The 22062-nt window shown below is 43.4% G+C and overlaps 1 protein-coding gene across 1 annotated transcript in view; it reads right to left on the bottom strand.

Moving 5' to 3' along the window:
• Nucleotides 1-665: 665 nt before the first annotated feature.
• Nucleotides 666-22062, bottom strand: part of GAD2 (glutamate decarboxylase 2) — a 61637-nt gene continuing 40240 nt past the window's right edge. The window contains exons 12-16 of the mRNA XM_061125730.1: nucleotides 14576-14654; nucleotides 11001-11150; nucleotides 3721-3828; nucleotides 3121-3210; nucleotides 666-839 (exon numbers count right to left, since the gene is read on the bottom strand). Of these exons, the coding sequence (XP_060981713.1) occupies nucleotides 666-839; nucleotides 3121-3210; nucleotides 3721-3828; nucleotides 11001-11150; nucleotides 14576-14654 (601 nt within the window). The remainder of the gene's footprint in view (nucleotides 840-3120; nucleotides 3211-3720; nucleotides 3829-11000; nucleotides 11151-14575; nucleotides 14655-22062) is intronic.

Below are 22062 nucleotides of genomic sequence, written 5' to 3'. Positions count from 1 at the left end.
TTGCTAAGTGTTTAATTGTGCCTCCGTTCAAAGGAAGAGAAAAAAAAAAAATCTGGCTTAGTTTTTATATCTGCCCCTGCAGTTTGTATAACCCATATAAAATAAAAATCTACATGTTACAAAATAGGATTTCTTTTTAATATATATATTTTCCTTTTGTAAAATTATATGTATTTAAATACACTTGATATGTTACTATAGGTAAATTAGAAATTTTTTTTCTAATACTATGAAAAAGGCAAGAGTTTTTTTTATTGTCAACATATATTTTATATTCACTTTATCCTTTTCACTGTACCCCAGAGAACCTTTTATGATTCAGGGGCAATTTGGCACTATTCAACCCTATTACTCTGACTTGAAAATAAAGTTTGATTTGCACACTATATTAAAAGTAAGGGAAGTATTTATAACAATTGTAAGCTTTTCCTTATTGATTAGAACACAGCCTTTTGTCACTAATTATTACAGAGGTGTTCTAAACTTAAGAAACGATTTTTAAAAGGAATAATGTTTGTTAGTTTTTGATTTTTAAACTGTACTATACTTTGACACCACGATATAGAAATAGATTTACTTTGGAACAAACTACAAATACATTTACATGGTTTGTGACAACTTAATTGTCTACCTAGAGAATTCAAACAGCTTAGTGAGCTAGGTTATTATAAATCTTGTCCAAGGCGTTCTATTTCTTCAATCAGGAAGTCAATGTCTTGGTGAGTTGCTGCGGGGTTTGAGATGACCATGCGGAAGAAGTTGACCTTGTCGCCCAAGGGCTGGTAGCTCACCATTGTGGTCCCATACTCCATCATCCTGGCTTTAATCACTGGAGCCACCTGTGGGAGAGATGAGACCACTGCAATGACTGCTTCTCCCAGGGATTCTTCCTATTATCAAAGAATCCAGTGCCAAGTAGCATTTTGAGTATTTAACTGAACAATCAGAACCATATCTGTTTTTCCTTAAAGAAACTGCTCCCACTTTTTATGAGAACAGAGGGCTAGAACAGGTTAATACATCCAAGATCTCAAAGGTGCTGAAAGGAATAATCAGTGGTGGGCTATCAGGAGCTTGCACCTTATCTTTGACTTTCTACTTAGCATTTTGTGGCAACAGGAAGAAGCTAATGTTGGTTCCAAGGATAAAGAGTTTAGAAATACAACATTTGGGGAACTTTTTAATCCTTCAGTAAATATAAAATCATTGGAAGTAAGACAAAATTCAGAGACTGGGTACGAAGATGTAAACCTCACTATCAAGTGATGTGTGAAAATAAGTAGGTTTTTGAGATCTTAAGGCTATTTTCATTCTTGAGATCCTAAAGCTTCCTAGTTTCTTTTTTAAACTTTTTGTTTTATATTAGAGTATAGCCGATTAACAATGTTGTGATAGTTTGAGATGGACAGCAAAGGGACTCAGCCATACAGATACATATATCCATTCTCCCCAAAACTCCCCTTCCATCCAGACCGCCGCATAACATTGGGTAGAGTTCTCTGTGCTATACAGTTGTCGATTATCCATTTTAAATACAGCAGTGTGTGTCTGTCCATCCCAAACTATCCTATCCCCCCATCTTTCCCCCTGGCAACCACAGGTTCCTTCTGAAAGTCTGTGAGTCTGTATCTGTTTTATAAATAAGTTCATTTGTATAATTTCTTTTTAGATTCCTCAGTTCATAAGATGATTTGAAATATATTTCCTAATAGTGATGAAGAATCAGCTGAGGCAAAAAGCTGCACCCACAAGGATTTAACATTATGGAGCTGGATCACAGACAAGATTTTACCACGTTTATGCCCGATGGCTAATTACAGCCCTTGGTCCTCTATTATGTATGAAATTAAGTTAAAATGCTTCAGTTCAGCACAAATGCCTTTTTGTCACCAGTTCTGAGGACTCAGCTCCCAGGGCTCACCCAGATGAATCTGCAGCTCTGACAAGACCTCCTTATCCCATATCCCTTGGATGTACTGCACATATTTTCATCCCTTTACATCGTCCTCAGTCTCACCATGTCACATTTGTTCTCTCTGCTTAGAATCCCTTCTCTTCCAGTTTGCATCTTACAAAGCCTCCAAGGCTCCACAACAGCCCTACACCCATGAGGAAGCCTTTCCTGACTTCTGTAGTCCACTAGCATATTTTCTCTTAGTTGTAAGTACATGATCCTTAGCCATAGAGTCTGTCTATATTCTAATTCCTATCATCCCCTCACTTATGAGAAAATAAACCTTATCTTTGTACCCAACTGTAAGCTCCTGGAGGTCAAGGATGGGGTCTTTCACTTCTTTTATCCGCACAGCACTGCTTGCACATGGAGGGTTCCCCGAGTCTTTATGGACCATAAAGACTGGCATAAGAGGAACAGCTCCCAGGATGAGGCATACATTTTAAATTATGTCCAACTATATGCAGGACCTGTCCACATATTTTACCACTGGAGTTTGTAAATATAACATTGATCTTTTCAGTTCAGGGCTGCAAATATGTAACCAGGGATGTAGATATCAGGGAAGCTTTGGGCTTATGCCAGATCTTTATAGTCAGCAACTCAGTTCAGTATGGGAACCATTCCCTCTATCACAGTTGTATTTGTCTTACATGAAGGATAGATTCAAAGGGAATGTAGTTATGAACATGTGACTTTTGAATATCAACACTTACGTGACCACTGGTTTACAATGAGGTTTTACTCCTCAAAGAACTCAATGTGAACAACCAACATGGCTCCTCAAGAGGATCAGCAGCAGTTTTGTTTTCTACCCATTTCTGGGGCCTGGAGTCTTTTTCACATTTGTAATTGAGCACCAGTTTCTCTTGGCAGATCAGCAATTTCAGCTGATTCCCGCTGAGTTGTGAAGCCAGGAAAGGTATGACCTAGTGCTTATTTTCAGCCTTCATAAACATGCTCTCAGAACACAGAAGCAGTTGAATTGTTAAAAGTCTGGACAGACCAGTTCTGTGTGTCCTGGTTCTACAGGAAGCCACAGAGGGCAGGGGACCCGTGACCATGGCTGAAGATAGATGTTCCCTAAAGACATACACATCTGTCGTGAGGATGATATGGACATGAAAGGACTCTGAGGTCCAGATCCGGGGAGCGCGAGTCCTTACCTTGGACAGGCGGCTCAGTCTCTCTTCATTGTTGTCCAGGACACGCAAGCTCGGAGGTACGTACCAGAAGCAGACGTTGGTGTGCTGAGGCTACAAACAGGAAAGTCAAATTCATGCTCAGTTCAAACAAACAAGTTTGAAAATTCCAAGGACATTTCAAATCTGTTCTGCAGCTTCTAGATACAATCCTGCTTTTAAATCTCTAATCACCATTGAACTGCCTGACTTTCACACCATTATACAGTATTTGTGTGTGTGTGTGAGACAGAGTTGGATTTATACTTCCGTTCTAAATGGTTACCCCCTCCCCACTGCTTCTCCTTTGTCATGGTCTCACTTACTTGGACAGTATATTCTTAGCTTCAGAAAATATCAGTGAGGAGAATTGAAATGGGGACTTCCCTGGTGGTCCAGTTTCTAAGACTGTGACCTCCCAAAGCAGGGGTCCCAGGTTCAATCCCTGGGGGAACTAGATCCCACATGCTGCAACTAAGACCTGGTGCAGCCAAATAAATACATAAATAAAATATTTTAAAAACCGCAAAGAGTTAGAATGGACTGAACTTTGGGGGGGTGCACTGTAGAAATCAGAATACATACCTTTCCATCAAACACCATTTCATAACCTTCTCGGTTTTTTATGATATTGTATAAATACTCCGCCAGCTCCAAACACTTATCAATATGTGCTTCAAACCCGGTGGTCCCCTACGTGAGAGAAGAAGAGAGCTTAGCAGTCAAGCTGAGGAAGGTGGGCGAGCTCTCAGGTGAGATGGAGGGACACATCCCTCTGGACACTAGTGGTCTTTTGGACCCCTCGGCCTCTGCTCTGCACCGGAACTTTGCTTACACGAGACCATGTGTCCAGAGGCTTTTCTGGCAATTAGTCCTCCTTTCATGCTTTCCACATCAGATGCCTCTGTTCCCTTTCATGTCGTCACAGCTCTCCACGGCAGAATCCCTTTCTTTCAGAGCCTCTATTCCCCAGCCAATTATTTTGATTACTCGAGGGGAAAATTTGCCACTGCCACTCAGAGGAGTAATTATGGAAGTCATTAATGACAGGAGGGCTGGCTATTCTTTTCCTGCAGATTAAAAGCATCATCAGAGACCACCCCTCCCCCTTCTGGATGTCTGCTGAGTCCCCGCCCATCAGGTAAATTTGCCATTTCCAGATCCCACTTTTGTTCACTGATGTACCCCCATTAGAGAACAGATAGGGTAGGTGCTCAATGAATATGTGCTGGACAAAAGAATTACTGACTGAGAGGCACACAGATGCTCTATTAGCCTGTCATTTTGCAAAGCTTATTAGATTTCTCCTTTGGGGGTAAATGGGGCTTCCCTGGTGGCTCAGGTGGTAAAAAAAAATCTGCCTGCCATGAGGGAGGCCTGGGTTTGATCCCAGAGTCGGGAAGATCCACTGGAGAAGGGAATGGCTATCCACTCCAGTATTCTTGCCTGAAAAATTCCCTGGACAGAGGAGCTTGGTGGGCTACAATCCATGGAGTCTCAAAGAGTCGGACATGACTGAGCGACTAACACTTGGGGATAAAATGACTCCTATGTCTGTAATGGGTGAACATTATCACAGAGGTCTTTCACTTTCCAGCTGTTGGAAGCCCAGGATCTGGACTTGTGAAAAACAACACGACGGCCTTGAACTACAACTGTTTCACTGATAACGGGATGCACTAGGGCAGCGGTCCCCAACATTTTTGGCACCAGGGACTGGTTTCGTGGAAGACAACTTTCCACAGACCGGGGGTGGGGAGAAGGCTTCAGAATGATTCAGGCACATAACATTTACTGTGCACTCTATTTCTATTATTATTACATCAGCTCTACCTCAGATCGTCAGTTATCAGATCCTGGAGGTTGGGGACCCCAACACCAGGGAATTACTTTTCACACGGCTTTACTCCTAACTCCACTGGTATGTGTGGAGTACTACAGGAAAGCTCAGAGAAACAGTGAATGCTCGTCCCAGGAACTCTGAGAACAGACCTAGAAGTGACTAATCCAACCTGAAATCCAGAGGAAGTAATAATGGAGATAAGAGGGGCCCACTTTCCTGTTAACATACAGTCTCATCATGTCATCTAAAAGGGGGACCTGGCAGAATGATGACTTGTAACATCTGAAACATTTTTAAGAGTAAGCTGCATTTAAGAGAGCTGATGGGTTCAGAAATCCATTTCTTTAGGGACTGCCACTCTTGCTAACTGGTTCCTGTGACTCCAAGTATCCACCTGATGCCTGGACATCCAGGCCATCACCCATGCACTCAATGAGTCTGTGGGTGCCAAGGATTTACCATTGGTTTGGACCAAGCTGGCAGTTTGGGTCCACTTGGGATGGATGTTAGATAAGAGGGAGGAGAGTTTACTGTTAGCCAAACTGGATCCTTGGGACCTCTCGCATTGGATTTCAGCTTGCAGGAACCTGATCCAGGATCTGTTCAGGACCAGTATGTCTCTGACCCTGTCCAACCGTATGGCCTTGGCTAACTTTTCTGGTCACATGGAATGATGGTGCCTGTGCGATTTCCCACACAGAGACACAGTGAGGTGAAATGAATGCTCTGAAAATGAGTGTGACTGTACCGTAAAGGGAGTGGGGTTACCACGACGGGATGGGAGTTCTCTAGCCCTGCTAGTCTGGGAGTCCAGTCTGGCTAAGCTCAGGAATAATCCATCTGCCCCCTCGAGATGAAGGCTGAAGAGCTACCAGGGGACTCTGATGTGCCTGTAAAAGTCCGGGGCTCCTCCTTTCAAACTGGGTATTCATGAGACTAAGATTCATATTTTATTTTCAAGGTTTTGTAGGTTTTTAGGAGATTCTCCGAAATTCATTCTATTAATATCAAATGCTTGTTGACTCATTATAGGCAATACAGCTCTTCTTGTGAGAATGATAAAGGCATCTATAAAGCCTTATCAGGCAATGCCTCTCCATGACCCGAATCACTGGGAAGGAAGCTGAAATCTCAGATGACCACTCTCTGGGTGGACGGCAGGTTCCCAGACTCAGGGCTACACTGAAAGAGGTTCAGGAGAAAGATGTTTTATCTTATCCCTCATCCTTACACACTCAGAATGGGTTTGGATGGACCCACTCAGGACCTTTTACTTCTCATCTGAATGGTAACATCCTAATTATTCTTCAGTCAATTGAGATGCTCCACTAGCTCAGGATATGCCCTTCAGCCCCTGCCTGACCATCTTCCTGGGATGTCCCTTCCCCCAGCTCTGCTGGCCGAGGTCTTACTTATTCTATCCATCCTGTTCACAATCAGTCTCAAAGGTCAGTTCTTGATGAATCATTCTTGGCTCTCAAACTAGGACTGAGCTCTTCATTCTTTGACTCTTCAAGGTGTATGTGTTTCTTTTATAAACAGTTGTGTTTTATTTTTTAAAAAATGTTTATTGGAGTATATGCTGTGTTGTGCTTAGTCACTCAGTCATGTCCAACTTTGCAACCCCATGAGGCTTCTCTGTCCATGGGGAGTCTCTAAGCAAGAATACTGGAGTGGGTTGCCATGACCTCCTCCAGGGGATCTTTCCAACCCAGGGATCGAACCCAGGTCTCCGGCATTGCAGGCGGATTCTTTACCATCTGAGCCACCAGGGAAGCCCTTACTGGAGTACAGCTGATTTATAATGTCGTGCTAATTTCACGAGAATAGCTAAGTGACTCAATCGTGTGCTATTGTTTAGTTGCTAAGTCATGTCAGATTCTTTTGCAACCCCATGACCTGTAGCCCTCCAGGCTCCTCTGTTATTGGGATGTCGCAGGCCAGAACACTGGAGTGGGTAGCCATTCCCTTCTCCAGGGGATCTTCCTGACTGAAAGGTTGAATCCAGGTCTTCCGAAGTGGCAGGCAGATTCTTCACCACAGAGTCATCAGTTACACATGTACATATATCCACTTTCATTTTTAAGATTCTTTTCCTATATAGGCCATTACAGAGAATTGAGTACTGTGCTGTACAATAGGTTCTTATTAGTTATCTATTTTATATATAATAGTATGTCAATCCCCATCTCCTAGTGGGTGTTCTGTCATTTGTGAGGGTCATTGGTGAATTTCTCTTTCCTGCCTGGAAACTGTAGCCCCTGATCTCATCCAGCAACAGACAATCAGTAGCCACTTATGAAAAAAATTAATATTTTAGAGAGAAAGGGAACATTCACTCACTCAGTAAGGAGTGCAGGACATCCATTTCCCTTTAATAGTTTCTCCTGGTTTCTTTTTTCCCTCAGCCATTTGCCAGTCCCACTGTTATCTATACTTTAATTATGGAGGTCAATCAGAAAATTATAAGAAAATCTGCCAATCTGCATAATCATATACAAACATCAAGACTTACAGTAAAAACTCTGCAGTTATATATTAAGCCATCACTGCAAGCCTAAACAAAGGGACTCCTTTTGAGGTTTTTTTTCTTTTTTTCTGTCTACACAGAGTTTTAACTGAGGTAATCTGTCAATATGAAAAATAATCAAGTTCTAGGATTCTCTAATAAAATGCTCTAAGAAAAGAAAATAGACAAAATAAAAGGTTTACCCAATAAGAACAGTTGAAGACAGACACAGTGTCTTTGCCAGTGAAAAGCTTACAAATCATGTCACCATCCAGAGTACCTTCTAGCATTCCACATCAAGAGGCTCAATTTTTTTTCTTTTTCACATTAATTTGCTCCTTTAAATAAAGTTGTCTTGGATTTAATATGACAGTTGTCTTCAGTGCATTTAGCTCCATTTGTTATTAACAGGTGAAAGAATAGGAATTTATACTTAGATTACTATTTTCCCATGGCTTATCTTACTAAGGAGAAAATGTGGATTCACTGGAGCATTGTATTCTCCAGGTGTATCTGATAACAGAGGGTTTGCAGATTAATGTCACATTCCTTCTCTTCCTCTTCATTATTGTTTTTGCAAATGCAAAACAGAATGACACAGCCAACTCTCTCATGGTTCTTAGGGAGATTGACTTCTCCTGCCCTGGCTGGTATTATGACAGAGTTAGGCATATCAGAGGGTGTTTACCCTTGATCTTGGTTGTAGGACTGAGATTATTACTTTAATAGTTATTATTTCATTAAAAAAAAAAACACGCAACTTTAAGTTGAAAGTCAAATGGATGTTTTTGTCATTTAGATGTCTAGATACTTAGGGCTTTGTGTAAGGAATTAAAAAAATAGGTGCCCCTGTCTTCTAAGTAATTCAAGTTCTTTTTTGAAGTTCTTTACTATAGTCTCTTTCTGCATTTTACACAGAAACAATATGTTGGCTTTCATTAATTATAAAGAGTTATCCAGATATCTTCATTTCTGTTCACATCTTACATATGAATGCTAGAAAATGAATTATTCCTTTACACAAATATAATGTACAAGAACTAATGAAACTATTTTAAATTCTGGATGATGATAATAAACTAATTTTCAATGCAAAATGTATGAGTCCATAAGTTACACAGCCACTGTGATCTCTCTCTCTTTCTCTTTTTATCCCCTCTTCTGGTGTCTGTATCTCAGCCCTTTTATAAACTGGGTCCTCCGCCTTTATTTCAAGCTTCATTGGTCCTGCTGTTGAGCTCACACCTGATGTCTTCCGTGTGATTTCTCTGAGAACCAGCCAGCTGCACCAAGCTGGCAGGGAGGCTTCCAATTGAAAAGAAGCAGCAGGATCCGATGAACCATGTCAGATACATTTTTGTGTAAATATAGCTAATGATCATCATCTTAATAAAAACACCAGGGGAACAAGAGGCAAAAAGAGGGACACTGAACAATATTTAGAGACCAAGCTTTCCTCAACTTCCTAGCTGATGTTTACCTCTGTCATTTTATCATTCCCACCAATCAAGGACATGAAACGCCTGCTCATTTGAAAACAGCCTGAGAGTACACCAGTAAGTCTACATTCTTGATGGATTTATTATTGCCAAATGAGAGTGTCATTGCCAACACAGAGTCTCGACTTGGGCAGTGGGGACCAGATACCTGTCCTTGTCAGGCACTCAACTTTCAAAAGAGGAAGGAGTCCCCTGCCCAGCTCAAGGGATTTGAGCCCACTCATCACACCCCTTTATGGGGCAATAAGTCACCTTGGGCCTCACTCCAGGTAGCTGTCTTGTACTTAGCAATACTTAAAGAAAACTCAATCAGGCCAAATAACATGATGGAGGTTTGCTTGAAGACCATGTAGTCCAGCCACCCCTGGAAACCAGCTAAGAATTTTTGTGCATTAAGCAAGACCATCTTTCTAGTTAAACTGCCTTTTTCCAGGATGGGTTTAAAGAAGATTCCATACAATATTAAGTTGGTCAAAAAGTTAGTTTGAATTTTTCCATCAGATGTTATAGAAAAGCCTGAATGAACTTTTTGGCCAACCCAATAGATGTCAACTATTTCACTCCTAAGTCCCCTCTTTTTCTTATTAGCCATCTGCCTGTTTGAACCGTTTAAGGAAATTCAGTCTGCTTAAACACCAGCATATGGACTGGGTACTGTGGACCTGGTCCAGAGCTCTTTCTATAGACCTGACGAAGGAGCCATTCTGTGGTCTCATCCAGCTGACCAAGTCAGTTGCTTATTTCTATGGGGCTGACCCTGTCACCTCTTTATGTAGGATACTTAGAAATCTGAGAGCCAGATGTCCTTGGGGGTCCAGTGGTTAAGAATCCACCTGCCAATGCACAGGACATGGGTTCTATCCATGGTCGGGGAAGATCCCACACGCCTCAGGGCAACTAAACCTGTGTGCAGTGTGACTACTGAAGTCCATGAGCCCTAGAGCCCAGGCTCTGCAATGAGAGAAGCCGTCGCAATGAGAAGCCTGCGCACTGCAGCTAGAGGACAGTCCCTGCTCACTGCAACTAGAGAAGGCCCATGCACAGAAATAAAGACCCAGCACAGTCTAAATAAATATATAAAATAACTGAATATTACAAAAAAGAAAGAAAGAAAGCTGAGAGTCAAATTCGTGGACCCTTTCCCAAACACACTGGACCGAGGTCTCACCAGCTCCTCTCATCTCTCCCTCTGTCACGTTTCCCTCACGCACTCTTTTAACAGTTGGACTTTTCCAGCAGTTGGGTTTTTCCAGCATGTCCCTACTGGCTCTAGCCATTGCCTCCTGTGGGAGATAAATGAAACCAGGTGGAAAGTCACCGAGCTGTGACATTTAAGTTAGGAATCTGGTCAAAGTGAAAAATAAAATCTTTGACCTTCCCAGCCTGCTTACGTTCACCCACACACGTGTGCTCTTGGAAGCTATAATTAGGTCCAGCCAGTAGCGCACAACATTAGTTACAGAGTTCCATGTCTGAGAGAGGGGTGATCATCCACAGTTAAATTTTAAGGTAAATAGAGAAACCAGACTAAAGGAGGTCACTAGGAAGTTCCAGGGTTTTTAAAAAAAGCTTTATAACTAGAGGTTACTCTATGAAATGACAAAAACAAGCTATCATGCTGATTTTTTTCCTTTTCTTTTTTGTTCTCCAAACAAAAAGTCTACATTTAACCTACCCAAATGATCAATCACTGGGTAAAAACCAGGAGTTGGAACAAGAACAACAGTGAAACACCTCTTATGAATCCAGAGATTCTGCTGTATAAAACAATATGGATTGGTTTTTTAGATAAATGAGCATTAGAAGTAATTTGGCTTAAACAAAAAACAAACAAACACACAACAGATTTCTTATATTTCTGCCCATGTAGAATGCAGATTAACTAGATCTAGGATTCAGGAAATTTAGTCTTGAGTAAATAATTTTCAATTTGGAAGTCAGTTTTTGACATGTCCTAACAAGGGTCACTAGATACAGTGTCTGTTTTTAGTTGCCATTCAGCCAATTCGCTCACCTTTGCCCTCCACATTAGCCAGAGTTTAAAAACATCAACGTGGCGTCCGCACTGTAAGGCCTTGTCTCCAGTGTCGTAGGACAGGTCATAGTGTTTATCTTGTTGGAAGAGGTAGGAGGCATGCATCTGGTTGCAACTCTGCATCAATCCCTAGAAGAGAAGAGAAAACCTAGGAAACTCTGTGCTTAGTCGCGCTCAGTCATGTCTGACTCTTTGTGACTCCGTGGACTGTAGCCGGCCAGGCTCCTCTGTCCATTGGGATTCTCCCGGCAAGAATACTGGAGTGAGTTGCCATGCCATCCTCCAGGGGATCTTTCTGACCCAGGTCTTCAGCATTGCAGGCAGATTTTTTTACCATCTGAGTCACCCGGGGAAGCCTTTACTAAACTCTCTACTGACTTTATAATGTGTTCTATTGGGTTTACGTTGTGATGGAAATTATTAAGAAAAATATATAAGAAAGAGGAACTGAATATCCTGGAGAAAGAAAACAGTAAGAATCAAATGAGAAAAAAAGTGAGACAAGTATCTGAGCAAGATAAACTGTTGCGATAGGTCAGTTCTATGGGAAAAAACAGCTTAGGGTCAGCTATTACCAGAGGTTAACATCAGGGCATATTTATACTTTTAGTCTCCTTTTTAAGGGAAGGCATTTATTTTTTTTTTTTTTCAATTTGTTGATTACTTCTGCTTAAGCTTCACAATACCCTTTGTTGTGGCTGGTTATTAATAATTCCCATCTTATAGATGAGACTGAACATCAAAAACTTTATATAAGCTGCTCTGTAGCTTTTATCTAGAAATGGAACAGTTGGAATGTAAACCCAGCTCAGGTGAATTTCAGTGAGAAGGCTTTTTTTTTTTTAAATCACAATCAGAGTATAATGTTCATTGGGAGGATGTCCTGATGTTCTGGTTTTGCTGTAATCAAACTATTTTGAAAATTCTTTGGTTTTGCAAAATATCATTAGTGTGATTCTCCTACTGTTTCATTCATATTGAGTTCAAGTACTTTACCATTTAGCTGTGTTTGAGTTCTTTATGGAAATCATAGTTTATAGGACAATTCATTGTGGTGGTGGTTTAATCAAGTCATATCCAACTCTTTGCGACCCCATGGACTGTAGCCCATCAGGCTCCTCTGTCCATGGGATTTCCCAGGTGAGAATACTGGAGTGTGTTGCCATTTCCTCTTTCAGGGGATCTTCCCAACCTAGGAGTAGAACTCCCATCACCTGCTTGGCAGGAGGATTCCTTATCACTGAGTCACCTAGGAAACCCAGTACAATTCACTGCTATCATCTTAAGATGCTAAAATCTAAAAAATAAAGACATTGGTACTCTGAGGTCTTCAAAATAGTGAATCTTTAATATGTCGTGCTCCTCTCTCAAGAGGGGTTAGAGTTTGGGCAGTGTGTTTTCATGCTCACTTGCTTATGGTAGTTATAGTGGAAAGTTTCATTCTCAATGACCATTAATTTACCCTGGCACCACAAGCTAACTATGGAAAATGGGTGGCAAAGTGATTGAACTATTCCAAAGACCAGTGAATGAATCATGTTCTCTGACTAAAACAGCATCGTCAGCCACTTCACCACATTGCAATTTGTCACGAACCACAGGAAGTCTTTGACGCTTTGGTTATCTACAGTGTAATTGCAATTTTACAGAAGTTTTGACATTGACTTTTTCCCTTTGTGACTCATGACAAGAGAAGAAAAGACTAAACTGTGATCACTTGGTTGAAGTTAAAAGTGAGAGCCCCTTTTGAAAGTTCTCCAAACTAAAACAAAATGCAGCTAAAATTTGATCTAGATCCTGAAAGACCAGAGTAGGTACCCAGATGATAATAACAGATTTGGGCTCAGTCTTGTAGTCTGGACATCATATTTGGTAGAATTCACTAAGTTATTTGTTTGAGAGTGGGAGAAATTCAGTACAATGTAATTAGAACAGTAGAATGACATTGAATTGGACTCGAAAACCAGCAAGACTAAAAACTGCAGTAAGTGCATCTATTTTGTTTCATGGTCATAGAAACTTGGCACCATTTTTCCCCCAGCCATGCAGCTCATGACTAGGTGCCATCAGTCCTAAGGGAGACCACCCAGGGAGTGTGGAATGGTGGATAAACCAGACCAACTTCTACTGGGATAGGAAAAGCAACTCAGAGCACATGACCTCTAAAAGGTGAGACAGCGCCAGTCTCCTTGTACAAAAGGACAAGTAGAAGTCACATGAAGAGGTGAGATCATGCCCTGATTCTGAGCCACGACATTCCAAACTTTAAAATACATGAATAGCTGCTGGCTGTAAAAGAGTTGCTGTCAAAAAAGTCCCCTGATCAAATAAACTTCAGAAACTGTCATAAATATCTTTTTTTTCAGATATTTATTATATATCAGCAATAAAAGGTTAAGATACTCCCTGAAATTACGAAACTTGTTTTCAACTCTTTAAGCTAATATATTCCAAGTTTTTTTAAAACCAAGAACTCTCTTATCACAGAATATCATCTGAGAGCATGGTATTATTCCTTGGACCTCTATAAAAGATATGTTATGAACGCTTGGATTTCAAAGGGATCCTAGAGCTGTTCATCTATTGCCTCCCCCTTCTTCTTTTTTGGTCATGCCACGAGGCATGTGCGACCCTAGTTCCAAGAAATTGAAACCTTGCCCCTTGCAGTGGAAGCATGGAGTCTTAACCCTGGACCTCCAGGTCAGTCCCTATTCCTGCTCCTTCTGTCTTTCCATCCTCTTTCTAACAAGTGCTTGTCCAATCTCCATTCAGTCAGCTCCCCTGATGATGGATTTATTCCTACCTAAGTCATTCATTACCTGTTGGGCAGCTTAATTTTTAGAAAAGCATTCTTTTCATTGACCCCAAGTCAGACTTCAAATCATGGTTATTGTGATTTTGTCATCAAAGCCATACCATCCAATGTGACTAACCCAGGTCCCTGAAGCCTCAACTAAAAAACAAATCTCTCCAACCTGAGTCATTTATGTTGTAAAGGCTGCCTTCCTCTCAGTCCTTTAAGTTAAACCTTTTTTAGATTAGATTAAACATCTTTAGTTCTTTCAACTACCTCTGTTCATGTTGATTAATGTCCCTCACTATTGGAGGTCTTACTTGATGGGGTCTCCTATACGATTAGACGCTAACCTGAGCAAACCACTCCAAGTGTGGTTTAACCAGAGGCCAGTGGGGGACTGCCACTTCCCTCACCCTGAAACTCCACTTCTTTCAATCCCATGACTAATTTTTGAATGGTATTTCTCTCTTGACCCACTGTTGACCCTGCATCAGAGTACAACCTAATGTCCTATGCCTTTTTCACAAGCACAATAATTCAGCCATGCATGGAACATGCCTGCCTCATCTAGTCAGAATATAACCATCCTATATTTAGACATAAGAGCAGGGCCTTACAGCTGTCCTCATTCACAATTTCCCCTACTGTGGATGTGGCTCACTGTCCCATTCTGTAAAATCATCTTAATTTTGTCACTACATACATCACTCTATCCAACCCCAACTACGGATGTGGCCACGAGTGAGGAATGACATACCTCTTCTCTAACCAGGAGAGCAGAGCACTGCAAAGGAACGCCCATCATCTTATGTGGATTCCAGGTCACAGAGTTGGCCCTAAAGGAAACAAATCAGGTTAAGAGGGTGGCACCCATGACAGGCTCAGACGACCCCTTGTGAGGGGCAACAGGGCTCAGGGTTCCTGGCACTGTTTCTCAGACTACAGCATGACGGTAACTTACAAAACAAGAGGGGGACCCTTCAAAAATCTACAACCTTCCCTTCGTCTACAAAGAGAGCAGGTGAAGACTGGTCTCTCTTCAGCTCCATGGTGGTCTGAGAGCTCTGACTGACTGCGATCGGCCCGTCCAGGGTCCCTCCTTTGGCCACCACAGAGCAGGGCACCAGGGGGTCCCCCATGCCTTCAGTGTTCCCGCCTCTGACCCAACTGTAGTGCCCTGGAGCTCAGAGCAGTGGCTCATTCCGCTGCTGAATTCTGTACTTTTCCCAATCTAGTTCCTCCTTCTTTCCATTCAATGGATGACTAAATGTTCCAAATGTGTTCTTTTACAACAGCTAGCTCATACCCTGCTTCCATCTCTTCTCTCATCCAGAGATATCCTTTTGGACCACAGAGAAGATACACTGCGGCTCCCAAGGCAGCTTTCAGCCTATTTGTCCCAACATCCTTGGTAAGCAGCATACTCTGTCTCTAGTCACAGTGATGTTCAGTTCAGGGGCTTATGCTGTTTGAAACTCCTAAACCACAGTCCTGGTTCAGAGTCCTTAAATAATAAAAATTGCTATTACTATTATTATTTTCATCGGATATATTGTCTTAGCTGATGCTTGGTTTCCATTTCCTCCTCCACCTGGTACCATAGTTATTTTCTAGTCCTACTTATGGCTCTCTCCTCTTCCTTTTGCCTCCAGCCTAAGTTCCAAACTGTGAAGTATGGCTCATGGTGTCCCCACACTAGATCCCAGGCTACTCGCCCAGTCTGGAGTCCTGTCAGTTTCCTGAACTGCTTTTCATCACACCCCAAAGTCTGTTTTGTTTTCAGAAAATGCTATTCTCATGATCTTGGGTCTCCTGGTGCTACTTCCTCTTCCTGGAATGTCATCTCCTATGGCTTCAGTTGGTTACATCCTATTGATATTTAATCTTTAAGGCCAATCAAGTATCATCTCTGCCGAGTTTTGCAACTTCCTTCAACTTCTCTCCTTCTCACTCACTGTGCTGCTCAACCCTCTTCCTCCTCCAGTTCCCGGGAGAGCAGCTGCTCACTTTCCATGAGTCTCTGTGCCTATCTTCTGGGAGATCGAGGCATCCTCACGGAGGAGACTCGGGAACGTGACCTTGGCGCCCGCAGACTCACAGGAGGAAAAGCAGCGCAGCAGGGCCACACGCAGCGGCTCCTGCACAGATTTGAGCAGTGCCGGCCCTCCTCCAGCTGAGTGACAGACGGGGCTCAGCCTACTCCCACCACTCAAGGTGTGAGGACCTCAGGAAGAAACGAGATGCCGGGAAAGATTCCATCCCTCTAGTTGATGAATGGCGGTCAGCAGCTGGCCAGTCATGGAACACTTACTGGCCTGGGGATCTTATCTGAAGCGATGAATAGTCTGGCTCATTGTCTGGTCTTTCTGGAGCTTTGACACTGGCTGTCAGATATATTGGAAATGAGGAAAGAAGCCAAGGTGGTTTATGGCCAGATGGCTATACCCCTGGACAGAGGACTAAAAGACTTCATGAATAATAAAGAAACGGATATCGAAGAGCTGCTTCTAGGAAAACAGCTCATTGCTCTTTAGAATGAAACTGGAGTCAAGAAACCTGGGCACTGAGCAGCAGGTGAATTTTGGTTAAGGGAGGGGAGCTCAGGAGCCAGACAGTCTGAGTTTGCATCCAGGTTCTATCACTTGCTAGCTGTGTGACCTTGAGCAAGTTACTTAACCTCTCTGTGCCTAGATTCCCTTGTCTATAAAAGGAGAATAACAGGACATTGTTGGGGACCTCTTGTGGTCCAGTGGTTAAGAATTCACCTTGCAATGCAGGGGATGTCAGTTCAACCTTTGGTCAGGGAACTAAGATCCCACATGCCACAGAGCAACTAAGTCTATGTGCTGCAACTACTGAGCCTGCATGCAACAACTAGAACGCCTACTACTTTTGTGCCCTGAAACAAAAGACCCTGTATGCCACATGCAAATAAGACTCAACGCAGTCAAATAACTAAATGTTAAAACATAAGAAATCATTTGGGAAAAGTGCTTGTAACCGTATCCAACACACTAAACAGTAACTAAGCCTGGCTCTTGCTACTAATTTCAACTATATCATTTAGAGCTTTGTGACCCTGGGCATATGTACTCAGCCATTCGGTACATCTATACTATTCTATAGCTGGATGCCCAACACTGACAAAATGCAGTTTTATCAGTAATGACACCAACTGGAGAAGAAAATAGCTGTTTTCCACGTTTCTGACTGAGGGCGTTTACTTCTACACAGTGGCCCATTTGTCTTTTTAGACTAGAAGCTGTCAAGCCCCCCACCGACTGGTCCCTGAATTCTCTCAGAGGGGCTGCCTCATAAAAATGCAAAAAGATGCAGACAGCGATTCAACGACATGGCGTTAGCTGTTCATGTGAGAAATGTTGGCAATTTGTGAAAAGCAGCCTCAGGTTCATTTCAAAATGTTTTGCCTTGAGATGTTATTCCTCTGTGACTTTCAGTAAGTTTGTAGAGAGCTGAGCCCCCTAGGGCTGTTGGGAGACATTTCTCAGTACCCGCCTGTTCACGCCAAGCTCAGAAGATCCCAAATGAACTGGTTAACTATCCCCCTCCTCATCCTTCCAGATCTCTTCTCTCTCCTTTATTCTGGACCTCAATTCTTCACACCCCTTTCCCCCCATTTTCCTCCTAAACATTCAGCTCTCAAACCTTAGTGGTGTGATTTCATTCTCTTTCTTTCCTCTCCTATATCACTCTTTGAAGTTATTTTTTTTTTTTAAGTTCTGTATAAAGCATTTTATTCTGTAGTACTTTGGCACTCAATTTGCATGTGTGTGTATGTGGATGATATATGAAAATCACTCGGAAATTTTTCAGCATTCACATGCTAACTACATTTACTATTTCCTATGTGGCAGGCAATGCTCTAATTGATTCACATGGATTAATTTATCTAATCCATACAACAGTAGCCCTGTGATCTACACACTGTCATTGTACCAGTTTTACAGATGAAGAGACATCTTGCCCAAGAGCACATAGCTAGCAAGTGGGATTCAAGCCATTGCTTGCCACAGGGTCCTTGCTCTAACAGTGACCTAATGCTACAGGTATCCACTGAAAACCACGGAGAGCCTGAAATGTCTCCTTTTGGGGTGTGACTGGCATGCTGCTGCTAACTCGCTTCAGTCGTGTCCGACTCTGTGCAACCCCATAGACCGCAGCCCACCAGGCTCCTCCGTCCCTGGGATTTCCAGGCAAGAATACTGGAATGGGTTTCCCTTTCCTTCTCCAATGCGTGCATGCATGCTAAGTCAATTCAGTCCTGTCCGACTCTGTGTGATCCCATGGACAGCAGCCCACCAGGCTCCTCTGTCCATGGGATTCTCCAGGCAAGAATACTGGAGTGGGTTGCCATTTCCTTCTCCAACCTGTTACCTAGATTCCAGTAAAAAATGGAAACATCCTGGTGGTGGTTTAGTCACTAAGTCTTGTCCGACTCTTGTGCATATACATATTGAAAAACTTCCCCAGGCCGTTATGATATACTCCTAACACAATGGCGCTAGATTTCTGATGTAACATTTGAGAAAAGTGTTTTATATACGACAAGCTCATGTTAGCTCGATAAAAGACATCTCCCAAAAAATGTCCCTCACTCTGTTCAACACGATATGCAAAACTGTAAAAATCTGTCAGGGAGGACACTCTCTGGAATTTCTGAAGGATTATTAACAGAAAATATAGCAAGACAAAAAGAGCACTATATATAAATCATACGTCAAAATTTTGTAACATCTGGTGTTCTTAGTGTAACTGGAGTGTGACTTTTCCATTGGATTGGCCAAAAGCTTTGCTCAGGTTTTCCATAAGATGTTATAGAAAAACCCAAATGAACTTTCTGGCCAACCCAATACATACACACAGAAAATATTTCAGAAGGAAGTGAAGGAAGCAGAAGCACCAGCTCTTTAATAAATTACACCTGAAGAGCTGGTCTCTGATGACGCATTCTGCTCCAGGAAGCAGCTCTCCCAGGTTCATCTCCTCCTTCCCCTCCACATCTCTGCTTCCTACCCTAAGCATCTCTCCCCTCCACTCCTCCTGCCCCTGGTCCTCTGTGAAGCCCCAGTACCTCCTCCTCAGTCCTGGCCGCCATCTCCTCTTGAACCCAGAGTGGCCTTTCCAAAGCGCGGGAAATGCCACTCCTCTCTTCAGTTCAGTCAGTTCAGTTCAGTTCAGTCGCTCAGTCATGTCTGACTCTTTGCGACCCCATGGTCTGCAGCACACCAGGCCTCCCTGTCCATCACCAGCTCCTGGAGTTTACTCAAACTCATGTCCATTGAGTCGGTGATGCCCTCCAACCATCTCATCCTCTGCCATCCCCTTCTCCTCCTGCCTTCAATCTTTCCCAGCATCAGGGTCTTTTCAAATGAGTCAGTTCTTTGCATCAGGTGGTCAAAGGTGGCCTCTCTTCACACTCCCACTGTGGCTGCTATAGTAGGATCTCTCCAGTGTTTTTCCCCAACCCGAGAAACACAAGGGTCTCTATGCACAACAAGGGCTCGAATGGCAGTGATGCTCAGCTCAGGGATTTAGCTTCATGTGGATGTGGCTCTGTAGGCAGACCCTCCGCTGAGACTCACTGGGCAGGACTTCTGGATCCTCCACTAGCTTCCTGGTCTCTGACACAAATCCATCTTGGTCTCCAACCAAGTCTGTCTGAACTTTCCCCAAGGACCCTCTCAAACCTCTGTGACCCTGCTCTTCACCTTAATGCCCTTCTTCTCCTTCTGCCTGATGAAGCTCCGTGACCCCCTCACCCCAGGGGGAAGGCTTCCCTTCCTTTAATAACCCTGATTAGAAGGAGCAATCTGTCTCTTGAGCCTTTAATTCCTCTGCCTTGACCTATAATCCATGGTTGACTGCAGTCTCCCTACTAGATTCTAAAACCCTTGAAGACAGGCTTCCTAGCATATTGGACTTTGCGTCCACACTGTGCTTCATGCAGTGGCTTGCCTAAGACAGAGGGCCCATAACCAATGAACTGAGTTTCTGAACCTCTGGCCCTCAGGGGTGGGAGTAGGACTAATAATTGGTAATTTGGCAGGGGCTGTGCTGGAACCTTCAGCTGGGCCAGAAAGTCATGAGAGTGGCCCAAAACAATGGGTTCTTCCAGGTACACAGCAGCCTGCTCCAGGAGGGATTAAAGAAGTGTCCGTTGACAGTGCCCAGGGGTGCCCGGTCTCCTGGCACCCTCTTAGCTGTCTCATCCCTAAATAGCTTGACAGTGTTGTCAGAGAAGAAAGGTGCTTTCTGAGAAAGGCAGGCGCCCAGGTGCTTGTGCCATTTTGTAATGAGGACAGCACTCTGGGATCCCTGTGACCAGGGGGCCACCTTTGGATCTGGGGGACAGGGATTCACAGATTTCCTCCACTTTAGAGTGAGTCCTCGTGCTTGGAAAGTGGGCATGGCAACCCACTCCAGTATTCTTGCCTGGAGAATCCCATGGAGAGAGGAGCCTGGTGGGCTACAATCCATAGGTTGCAAAGAGTGAGACATGACTGAAGCAACTCAGTCATGAGTTTGTGTTTGCTTCACACATGCATGAGTTTGAAGTTTGCTTCACACATGCATGCGAGTGAGGCAAATTTCTTTCCTAAAAGTGTGTCCACGCAGATTTTCCTTGGCCCTAAAATCTTCTTCACCAAAGAAAGCAAGCCTTTTGTTGATAAGTCACCCAGATGGATTCTCTCTGGTCAATGGATGGTTGGGGAGGGTCCACTCAAAACAGAACAATGGTCTCTCTTTTTTTTTTTTTGGCAGCGCCATGCAGTACACAGAATCTTAGCTCCCCAGGGATTGAAGCTGTGCCACCTTCCATGGAAGCATGGAGTCTTAACCACTGGACCGTCAGGGAAGTCTTGACAGTCCCTCATTTTTAAAAAGGACTTCTTTGGCTGTTTCCACTTAGTAGATTTACTTCCAACACAGCTTCAAGAATTCTGGCCACTAGAGAGGACTCTGTGTTCCATAACGAATGTTCTAAGCTTTGCTCTCAAATAAGAGTCTTCAGTACAAAAGCGCGTGGGTGTTTATTTTTCCAAAGCCCAGGGTATGTGATTTAGCTAGCTTTCAGGTAGTCATTGGTGGAGGGCGCCCCTGGTTGGCTGTCAGCGCTTGGAGCCACAGCTGGCATCAAAGGTATAGAAACAGCCTCTCACGTTCTGTGCTGGTCAGTTTAAGGGGACTCAAGGATGAGAAGGTTGTGTACACAGGCCAGTTCTTCTGATAGCAGAATTTTTGTTCCAATTTGTTCAATTTTTGTTCCAATCTTCTAAACAAGCACCTTCTGGATGGTTCTCTCTTCTTCATTCTCTTTTCCTGTTTAGTTCACTCCTTCTTTAGCTTCTAGTTCCAGGCAGATCTTCATGACAAGAAGGAATTCCGATCAACTAACCAGAAGCAGAGACCTAAAGCTGGCTCCCCCTGGGAAGAGGCCAGGCCTGTCCTCATCCACTCACACCTGAACGGGCACCTGCAGTCAGAGTGTGGGACAGACTTGGGGACACAATCTGCTGGCCTGGGCCTTGGCTGGTCTGTCTCGAGTCTTCTCCAGTCCTCCTTCTGCTAATGAGGCAAGGTGACCCAGACTCTTCAGTAATCCCATGCCCTCCTTCCCCACCCATGCGTTCTCTGCATGTGGGTAGGCCTGGGTATCACACAGCACACCCTGTCCATTCATTCTGGCCTGGCTGCCCTGCGTGACTGGTGCTCTCAGATGCTTTCAAGTTCCATCAAGTCTCCTCATCTTGGTGCAGAAATTGTGCTGAGATGTCCAGAAGTAGAGCCAGGGGGAAACTCCCCCTTGACAGCACCTGGCTCCTTGGCTGGGCACAGTGGGCATTTGGCAGTCCTGGATTAATCCAGGCTTTCTCAGTTGCCTGGCGTGTCAGGCTCCCTGCTATCCTTGACCTGCCATGTTGTGATGGGAGAACTGGGAACTCTGAGCTCCCTCTGCACTGAGGGGCAGGAACCAAAGCCTGAAACCAATTCTGCATTATGTGATTCTTTTTCTTTCTCCTTTGGCTCTGAGTAGGCTTTATGCTAATCAAATATCACCTCCTTTCTACTTTGCAGCTTTTTCTCAATGGTCTCCTGCTTAGTCTCCTAAGTAAAGGTGATTGTAGCATCCATCAGAGCTCACCGGAAAAGAACCATTATGGAGATGAAGCCATCAGGTGATGTTATCACAGGCCATGTTAAACTGCAAACCCCTTTTTTCAA

Source organism: Dama dama, chromosome 23 (assembly GCF_033118175.1).
Source record: "Dama dama isolate Ldn47 chromosome 23, ASM3311817v1, whole genome shotgun sequence".
Taxonomy (NCBI): Eukaryota; Metazoa; Chordata; class Mammalia; order Artiodactyla; family Cervidae; genus Dama; species Dama dama.
Note: the sequence above shows the minus strand (reverse complement) of the source record. Positions and strands in the feature narration are given on the sequence as shown.